The 9,854-nt window shown below is 37.3% G+C and overlaps 1 protein-coding gene across 1 annotated transcript; it reads left to right on the top strand.

The window, feature by feature from the left end:
• Positions 1 to 7,979: 7,979 nt before the first annotated feature.
• On the top strand, positions 7,980 to 8,917 carry LOC128735350 (uncharacterized). Its single transcript, XM_053829839.1, has 2 exons — positions 7,980 to 8,413; positions 8,467 to 8,917. The coding sequence occupies exons 1-2, from the start codon at positions 7,980 to 7,982 to the stop codon at positions 8,915 to 8,917; spliced, it is 885 nt and encodes a 294-aa protein (XP_053685814.1).
• Positions 8,918 to 9,854: the final 937 nt, after the last annotated feature.

The following is a 9,854-nucleotide window of genomic DNA, read 5'->3' as shown; positions in this document are numbered from 1 at the left end:
TTGGGGTTGACAATTTTCGCCTTATTTTCTCACACATTTACCTCTTTTCTGTTTGTTTTTTGTTTCTCTTTTCCTTTTCCCTCTTTCCATTTTTTGATTCATTTTTCTCCTTTTCTGTACTATTTTCTTGGTTTTTACTTTCACTTTTCTTTTTATTCTTTCTTTTTCTATCATTTTCCTGTATTCTGCTTCGTGTTTTCTGTTTCATTGTTCCATTTTTCTTCGTGTTCTATTTCTTTTTCCTTCTTTTCAGTCCTGCTGTTGCTGTAGTTTTCCACTCGTCTTTTGTTATTTTCTTTTCAGTTTTAATTTCTCTTCTCTTTCCTGTTTTTTCGTTTTCGTCCTCTTCCAATTCTTTTTATCTCTTTTCCTTTTCGTTTTTCGTCTTTATTTGTTCCGTTTTCCCTCTCATTGGTGCCTCGTTTTACCTTCATTTTTGTCACATGTATTCTGCCTTAGCCTCATTTTTCCCTTTGCTCTCCATTTTTCCTTATTTATCTTCCATTTTTTGTCTTTTTCTCTAAAGTTTTATTTCTTTCGTGTTACGTGTTTCATCTTTCTCATTTTATTTCTCGTTTGACCTCTTTTTCCCGTTGTCCTCGTGTTCTCTATTGATTTTCTAGTCCTTCGTTATTCTTCTTGTCTCTTTTAGTTTCTCTTGCTATCTATTCCCTCTTATTTCTCCGATATTGCCACCTTTCCTTTCCCATTTTTCCTTTTAGCTAACTGTTTCCTCTTTCTCCGGGCCTTCTTTTCCTGTCCTGTCTTTTACCCTTTTTAGTCCTCATTTTTCTCTCTTTTGCTACGTTTCTTGTATTCGTGTTCTTCGTATTTTTGTTCCATTTTTCCTCTTTGTTTTATCCGTCTTTATTCTCTTTTTCGGTTTCAGTTTTCGTCTTTTTTCCCTTTTCTATCTCGTTTTTGTCCGTTTTGTGTTCCGTTCTTCCAGTTATTATGTCCTGTTTTCCTTCCTTTTCTTTTACATTGTGTTTTTCTTTTTCGCTTTATCCATTGTTTTTATTCAATTTTTATCTTTTTCTGTCCCGTTCTTACCCCTTATTGTGTTCCTCTTTCTCTGTTCTCATTTCCCCAATTTCCTGCTTCCGTATTATCCCTTTTACTAACTCCCGTATGTTTTATCCCGTTTTTTCTTCTTTTCTGTCCAGTTTGTCCTCTTTTCTTTGCCGTTTTCTTTTCCATTTTGTTACGTTTTTTCCCTCGGTTCCTTTTTACTTATACTGTTTTTTCTTCTTTTTCTTTTTCGCGTGTTTCATCTTTTATTATCCAATTTGTTCAGTTTCTGTTACGAGTTTTTCTCCTTCCTTTTACTTTTTAGCTTCTTTTGATGAAGAGCAGCCGGAGACGGACTATCCTCTAGATCTGTGAATATGATAAGAGCATTTTCCGTGATCACTCCTAATTCTGGGCATTTTTCGTTATTTATGTATTTTTTAATATTATGCATAACTATGATCATTTCGGAGGGGCTCCGTAGCCGCAAGGTTACTGAGTCTGCGAGTGGTTGTGGGTTCGAATCTTAGTAGAATCAAGCCATTCGGTGTCAAGTGACTTTAGCATGAGTTTATTCTCAGGCCCCTCATTTACCCTTCCTTCATGCTGAATTCTATATTTACCAGCTAAAGCCTCTTGAGACAGTGCAAAAGTCCCTCTTATAGTTAAAAGTGTACTGGTCAGAGGAACGAATGAGTCCTCGCCAGGGTCGGCTATAATATGGGATAGTACTGGCAGCGAGGAATAATTGGGTAAAGTAGATCAAGCTTTGAAGGAAGGGTAAACCCTAATGCACACAACCACTCATACAATTAAATAAGCCTATCGCTCATTCAATAGCGATTATAGCAAAAAGAAGTGCAGGTCATACAACAAACCCCCGGGCGATATCATAATAGATCAGCTATACGCAGTCGCAGTGATGAGTCCACACAAGAAAAAAAGATCATTTCGTTATCTATTTATATAAGAGGCTTGTCTGTAGCCAAAACCAGGTCTCTGACAGGACGTTATAAGAGGCTTATCGGTAATTAAAAACAGGCCCCTGATAGGACGCCATGTTTTCGTAACAATGAGTTCTATTCTCAGTCACTTCACTGCTCGACTGCTGAACTGCTCGATTGCTTAACTTGTTGACTAGACTGCTCGATTGGACTTGAACTGAACTGCTCGACTGAACTGTTCGCTTCAACTGCACGGCTCAACTGCTTGATTGGACAGATCGACTTGACTGCCTAACTTAACAGCTCGATTTAACTGATCGAGTGGACTACTCGACTTAACTGCTTGATTCGACTGCTTGACACATTTATTCCACTTACTACTCGACCCGACTGCTTGACTTAACTGCACGATTGAACTACTCGACTGAACTGTTCGATTTGACTGCTCGACTTAACAGCTCCACTCAACTGCTTGACTGGACTGCTTGATTTCACTGCTCGACTCAACTGCTTAACTTAAATGTCAGACTCGAATGCTCGACTCAACTACTCGATTAGATTATTCGAATCGGCTGCTCGACTCAACTGCTTAGTTCGATTGCTCGTTTCGAGCCGAGCATTTGACTAGACTGCTTGATTTAACTGCTCGACCTGATAGCTCGATTCAACTAACGGCTGGACAATTTGATTCATCTGCTCGACTAGAATACTCGACTAGCCACTCGATCTCAACTGCTTGACTTAACCGTTCGATTCGACTGCTCAACTCAGCTGCTCGACAAAACTGCTCGATTCAACCGCTCGACTGGACTACTCGACTAAACTGCTCAATTCGACTGCTCGATTTCTCTGCGAAACTTAACTGCTCGACAGAACCACTTGACCCGACTGCATGACTAGACTGCTTGACTAAACTATATGATTCAACTGCTCGACTAGACTATTCGATTCAATTGCTCGACTGGACTGCTCGAGTTAGCTGCTCGCCTCGGCTGCTCGACCGAACTGCTCGACACACTACTTGATTAAACAGTTTGATTCAACTGCCTATGGCCGGTGTTAAATCAGACTGGACCAAGTCGCAAAATGTTTAAAAATGAATTCATGACAGCAAACCATCAAGAATTTTCTAAGCCACATTTGACTCTAATCAGACTACATAAATGTCAGTCAGTCAGTGTGCAAACAGTCAGAGTTATAAAATGATTTCAAACGATCGACAGCTATAAACCATACAGAGCTGCAAACTTTGAATGCGTTTTTCTCGAAGTCACAATTTTGTCACTTGGTTCTGCGTGAATTAACACCGACCACATTAATTGGAAAATGGACGGTTAAGGACAAGGTCGTCAGAGTCCATTTATGGCAGTCAGTATGGCACCGAATATCACCCTTCCCTTCCCTTCCCTTCTTCAGTGTATCAACATGCTCCCATAGACTCGGGAAACCATCACAAAAAAATAAAATTAGTTTAACTAACCTGCTAGCCGTAATCAGATCTTGCAACTCGAAGCACTAAACATTGCATTCTATAGGTTCTATTACTTTTTGGGGCATAACTTACACTAAATACTGAGATTTCTGCCCAATTAAAATTCATCACTATATTTTCACTTTTTCGCCTTCGATTTTTCTTTAATTTTTTTCGTCCGTTTCATTCATCACATTACTCGCGAAACTTAACTTGAAACACAGAAAACTTTAATTTACCGTCCGAACAGTTATCTGGTAAGATATTATAATGATTTTGCCCAAACTGTTCACTTGAATTGATATGAAAAACTTACCTTCGTTTCGATTGCAATTCCGAATCTGCGACCGTCGTTGTTGATACGTTACCAAGGAAACGGGAGTGATGCCATATTTACGTTGAGCATGAAATTGGCCAATAATTTTCGCTATTAAATTAACGATAGTAAAGTGTCGAAAATATACTTATAAAATTCTCTGATAATAAAATTCACCGTAAACAACATTTTATGTGATAGAATCAAACAAAGAGATTTTTTCAATCACGCAATACCTGAATCTATTCTTGCTATCTATTCAAACTTGAATCTATTCTTGCTCTTCATACATACGTTATTATTTTCCATGCAAAAATCTTCCAAAATAGAGTCAAAATCGAAAAAAAATTTTTTACCGATTTTTGAAAATTACATTATTTGTACTTCCACTTTCGTTTCGTACTAGAAGCGTTAACACTCCATAAACTCTTTTTTCAAGTTCGTTATCGTTAGGCTGTAAAACCCACAAATAATAGATTTCATACAAAAAATTTTTATTCAAGTTTAACAAATTTTTTTTAGCCCTCTGATTTTTAGAGCCAATTTTGAAGGGCGGGGGGACAAAAACTTTAAAAATAATTTGCAATGGCCTAATTAGTTTGTTGTAATGTTTTAGACCAAAAGAGTGATTAGAAGCGGGACTTTCCTTAGAAAAATGCGATGCAGTATTGCGCAGATTTAGGCACTGATTTTTTTTAATGTTCCAAATTATGCGCAGTAATGTATTCTGGGAAGAAAACGCAAAAGAATACGCAACCTCTCCCAAATGGTAAGGCATAAAGGCTTGAGAATTCAAGTAGAACCTTTACCTTGCATTGATTGGAATCATGTGCAGCTGCAGCGTCTGAATAGGCACCGTGCACAAGTTAACAAAACTGATTTCGAGCTTTAAAAAATCAATTCAAGAACAGATACTGTTGGAGCCTGCAAGTTGTAGCGAAATATGTGTCTGTCACGAATAAATATAAATAGTGGAATTGGTCGTTGTTAAGTCAGACCGAACCAAGTAACAAAAATCTAATTTCGAGAAAAACGAAGTCAAAGTTTGCTACTCTGTGTTGTTTAAAGCTATCAACTGTTCGAAATGAGTTCATATCTCTGGCTATTTGTAACATTTATGTAATCTGATTAGAGTAAAATGTCTCAGTCTGACTTAACACCGACCAATTTAATTTGAAAAAAGTTTTCTTTTATTTAATTTCATGCTATAATTTTTAAGGAAAATATGCGGTGCGCAGAATCAGGAACCATGCGCACAATTAGGTGCGTTTACGGTATATTTATTTCAAAACATAGTGTTCATGTAACGTAAATATGGCCTAGAAACTATCCACGTAAATTTGGCCAAACGTTTCAGCTTCAGCCATATTCCGGCTTTCATACGGTTTTAGTCTATTGGCGGTGATAAAAATCCTATCCGATAGTGAAGTTACAGACAGTTAGTCCATCTACCCATTCGAATTTTTTACACAGATCATAACACTGTCCGTATCTAAAGTGTACACAGAATTACCAGCAGTCACGGTATTGCTTTTATGCAAAAAGCTTGCTTTTCAATATACGGCTTGGGATAAAATGGGCCCATAGAGGGTTAAAAACCATTAGTAAGAGCTCATTAAGTTCATAATAAAAAATAATATAAAGGCATGACACGCTAGTGGATACCCTTTTTGCCGGACTGTCAATAAAAGGTACTATTAATTAGCTGTAAATAATCTTTGAATTCATAAATAAAGTATAATGGTGTCTATTTATCTGGCAACATAAAACTGACCGTTTCCAGCAACGCTGGTCGCAAAGAATAGCGTTGAATGCATGCACTTTCTTTAATTGAGTTGGCATGGACAAACGCCTTTTAGTTTCATTCAAGTGCGAGTGTATGCGAGACCTGCCACTATTAGGTGGGTTGTTAAAAGCTAAACGTTGCGCAATTTTAGTAGGCATTATTAGAAGAGAAAGCTGTGCGCTGGAAAGTGCTTAATAGATTGGTCCAATACTTTGTTATGATTTTCATATGCTTGCATTTCTTATTTAATTTCTCTGGTAAGGAATGACATACAGACATATATGTTTAGGAGAAACCAAAAAAAAACAAACGAACGTTATGATGACGGATTAAACCAAAAACATTTAAAAGCGAAAATACTTAAAATACAATATTAATGTCGCTTTTTACGCTGTTGGCTTTTTAAGCGACTATTTTTACGCATAGTTTTGCAATTCATGAGGTTATGTTTATGCGAATTTTGTAATTTATGTGGTTTTTTTCGCGAGTTTCGGAATTTACGCGGCTGTTTTACACCGAACAAATCCTTAGCATAAAAAGCAACTTGAGTGGTTACTAAATATCAGTTAATTCGTTCTTTGTGATTTCTAGCTCCGATAGAGCTTAAGCATGTTTTTCTTTGCACTCAGCTTCTCTGGCAGCAGTTGTTCAATAATATAATTAAAAATTACGACTACAAGTAACAACTTCCTGATTTCCTGCGCAACTGTGCTCTTTTAATATCGTCTACCGCTTCAATAGTTAGGCAATAGCGGACCTTTAGTTGTTTTAATATGTGTGTCTTTTCCAGTAGTAAAGATTTTTATTGCATGAGTTGTTGTTAGAAACTTTCGTTATCTGCATGTTGTTTCGCATTATAATTTCATCCGCTTTCACCATTCAATATTTGGGTCATTCCGCGCGAAGTTTCCGAGCCCTGTTTAATCGACCTTCACGAATTTAAACCAAATTTCGCCAGATTGTTCGTTTTCGGTCAGAAAGCAAAAATCGAAAATTTGAAGCCTGTCGGACATTCCCTCGATTAATGGGGGCACCTCCATTTTTAAGGAAAATACCTTTTTTTTGTCAAAACCTCTTATTTTCTTTTGCTTGTGTCTCCGGAAGTATTTGGTTCAGAAGGACACTATTTTCACATTTTCAAAAGAAATTATTTTGCTCTTAGTTTTACATTAAAAATGGGGAATTGCATGCTTTAAAATGCTGTATCTCAGAATCGGCAAAGAATACCTCGGGGCGATGAGTGATTGTTATATAAAAAAATCTGTGGAACACGATGAAGTTAAAAATTTTAAGATAAAATTGTCTTCATTGAGAGAAAAATGTAAATTTAGTTTTCAAATTGAGTTTAAAAATGTTTGGCAGCACTGGTGCTCAAAAATAGTATCTTTTTCGAATTCCTTGGATGTTTTTCTTTGAAAATGTGAAAATAGTGTCTTTCTAAACTTAATATTTCCGGAGATATAAGTAAAAGAAAAAAAGAGGTTTTGAAAAAATCGGGTATTTTTCTTAAGAATGGAGACGCTTTCATTAATCGAGGGAATGTTCGATCCGTACCAAATTTTAGATTTTTACTTTCTGAACGAAAACGAACAATCTGGCAAAATTTGGTTCAAATCGGTGAAGGTCGATTATACGTTTGAACTTTTTTCAGTCACTTGGCATGGAATGACCCATTTCTATTTTCTTTACATAGCTTTTTCAAATTTTTCATTTCCATTTCACATTTATAATTCTCTTTCCCATTAGACTATTTTTTCCTATTCTAGCATTCCAGCCTGTCTTAAAGCCTTATATTTTCGTAATGGTTTTTTTATAACTATCGATTTTCATCCCCCACATTCCTTTGCAATTTACTTCTCCCGTTATCTAATTCTAATGTTTCCCATTTTACTATAAATTTCTGAGTTAAATTTCCCACCCATTCAGTTTTTTCATTTTCTTCTCCATTACAGCCATCATTTCCATTATTTTTCGATATTTTTCCTTAACGTTAAATTTTTCTGTCATTCCCTATTCACTTTCTTAGGCCTGTGCAAATTATTTATAAAGTTTTTGTTCCCTCCTCCACCCCTTTGAAATAGGCCTGATTTTTTTTCATAAAATCAATTTGTCTGTGGGCTCTACAGCCAAAGGAACTCGAAAAATGAGTGTACGGAGTGTTGACGCTTCTAACACAAACAACAACTCTAACAACGGACAACGGTTCTAACAACGAGTTTTCCGAAAATCGGCAATAAAATTTTTCTTTTGATTTTGTCTGTCATTTTGTAGGTTTTTGCATGTAGAATAATAAAAATAATAGATTTGGTTTTCACGCTTAAACTTGTAGTAAAAATGCTTAAAACGCACTTGTTTTGTACCATTGAAATATTCTCTTTGTTTTCTTGCACCCCCCCCCCCCCCACCTCTCCCACTTTCTCTTCAGTTGCCCAACGTTGGCCATGGTTGCCCATGGTTTACACCGGTAAATTTAATTTAATGAAGGAGAAAAGAGCAGCTCTGAAGCGGGTGCGCCGGTCTCCTTCAAACGAAAATGTGTTAAAGTACAAACAAATACTAAGAACGTTTAAGGCCGCTCATAGGGATTCGTATCAGGGTTTCTACATCGCAGACATGCAATTTCGTTTGAAAAGTAACCCCAAAGCGTTTTGGAAATTTGTGACCAGCAGAAGAAAGAGTTCCAGCGTTCCGGATTGTCTCTGTTACAAGTGTGTCACATCTACTGATGTTCAATCATCAACAGAACTTTTCGCGCAGTTTTTTGAAAATGTTTTTACTGAAGAAACAAGCAGCATCACCGAATTGTCCGTTGATAGTGACGATGTACCGTACCAATTGTCCAATTCTTGTGTGGAAAACGATATTTGCGAGCTCGATGTCAATAAGTCTGCAGGACCTGATATGCTAACAAATATAATCTTAAAACAGTTTCGACTAGAATTTGTGGTGCCTCTTCACGCTTATTCAATGTGTCACAAGCTACAGGCCATTTTCCGGGGATCTGGAAGGTCTCGCACATCACTCCGATGCATAAAAAAGGGGCTAAAGTTCATATGGAAAATTACCGTGGAGTAGCTATTCCATCGGTTATTCCGAAGCTTGTTGAGTCGTTAGTTTACAGTCGCCTTTACGATAATGTGAGTAGCCGTATCTCTCCTGCGCAACACGGATTCCTGAAGAAAAAATCTGTCATTACAAACCTTTGTGAATTCAGTTCTACAGTCACAGATTATATTTCAAAAGGTTTTCAAGTGGATTGTAAATATACAGATATGAGTAAAGCATTTGATGCTGTCGACTTTAATAGTATCTTGGAGGCGGTTAAAGATTTTGGCATTCGAGGCCCGCTGTACAACTGGGTAAAATCGTACCTCAAATATAGTGTCTAGTAATCGCGTTATTTAGTGTTCTTACGTTGCACATAAAATCAATATATATATAGAGTACAATTTGTAAAAATGCGTGGCTACAAATCTCATTCGTTTACTGTGCACTCAGGAGTACCACAAGGCAGTCACTTAGGACCGTTGCTATTCGTGCTTCTGATGAACAAATTGCCTGAAGTTATCTTCCATGCAATTATACTGATTTACGCAGATGATGTGAAAATCTGTTTTTCCATCAAATTCATTAGTGATTGCATGAAATTGCAGCTTGATTTAGGTCATGTGGGAAGATACTGCAAAATCCGTGGAGTAAATACGAACAAGTTTTCAGTTATGACCTTTACCAGAAAAGCCAACCCTGTTATCTTTGGTTATGCATACCGAAGAAATATGGTGCCGCGAGTTGAATATGTACGTGACCTGGGGGTAACGTTCGATCGCTCGCTTTCCTTTAGTAGGCATATTGTCAATGTGATCAAGGAGAGTCTGAGACTTTATGCGCTTGCCAGAAGATTTGGCCGTGATCTCGACGACCCTTACGCAGTACTATCGATCTACAAAGGCCTTGTTAGAAGTAAACTCGATTTTGCAAGCGTTATTTGGCGTCCTCAGAATATAACGCACATCCAGCGCATCGAAGCGATCCAGAAAAGGTTTATAAGATTCGGTCTCAGGAATTTTAGATGGAACGGAGAACAGCTAGCACCGTACCACGATCTCTGTTCTCTGGTGGATATTGATACGGTCCACTCGAGACATAAAATAGCCAATATCGTACTTTTTTTTAGGACATCCTCTCAGAACAAACAAACAGCCAACCTCTGAGCAGTCGGTAAATATTTAACGATAGTGCAGTCCCTGCGTTGACGGAGTGTGACTTTTGAGCCGCCTTTTCGATCCAGAAATTATTCGCAGCACGAACCTACTTCTCAATTCATGA

The sequence above is a fragment of the Sabethes cyaneus genome, chromosome 2 (assembly GCF_943734655.1).
Source record: "Sabethes cyaneus chromosome 2, idSabCyanKW18_F2, whole genome shotgun sequence".
NCBI classification, from domain to species: domain Eukaryota; kingdom Metazoa; phylum Arthropoda; class Insecta; order Diptera; family Culicidae; genus Sabethes; species Sabethes cyaneus.
The sequence above is the reverse complement of the archived record's forward strand: the minus strand, read 5'-3'. Positions and strand labels throughout refer to the sequence as shown.

Excerpts from the sequence above, each read along its gene's own strand:
- LOC128735350 (XM_053829839.1), top strand. The coding sequence starts at position 7,980 with ATGGTTTACACCGGTAAATTTAATTTAATGAAGGAGAAAAGAGCAGCT. Across the intron at positions 8,414-8,466 it reads TGCGAGCTCGATGTCAATAA|AATTTGTGGTGCCTCTTCAC; the intron begins GTCTGCAGGACC and ends AGTTTCGACTAG.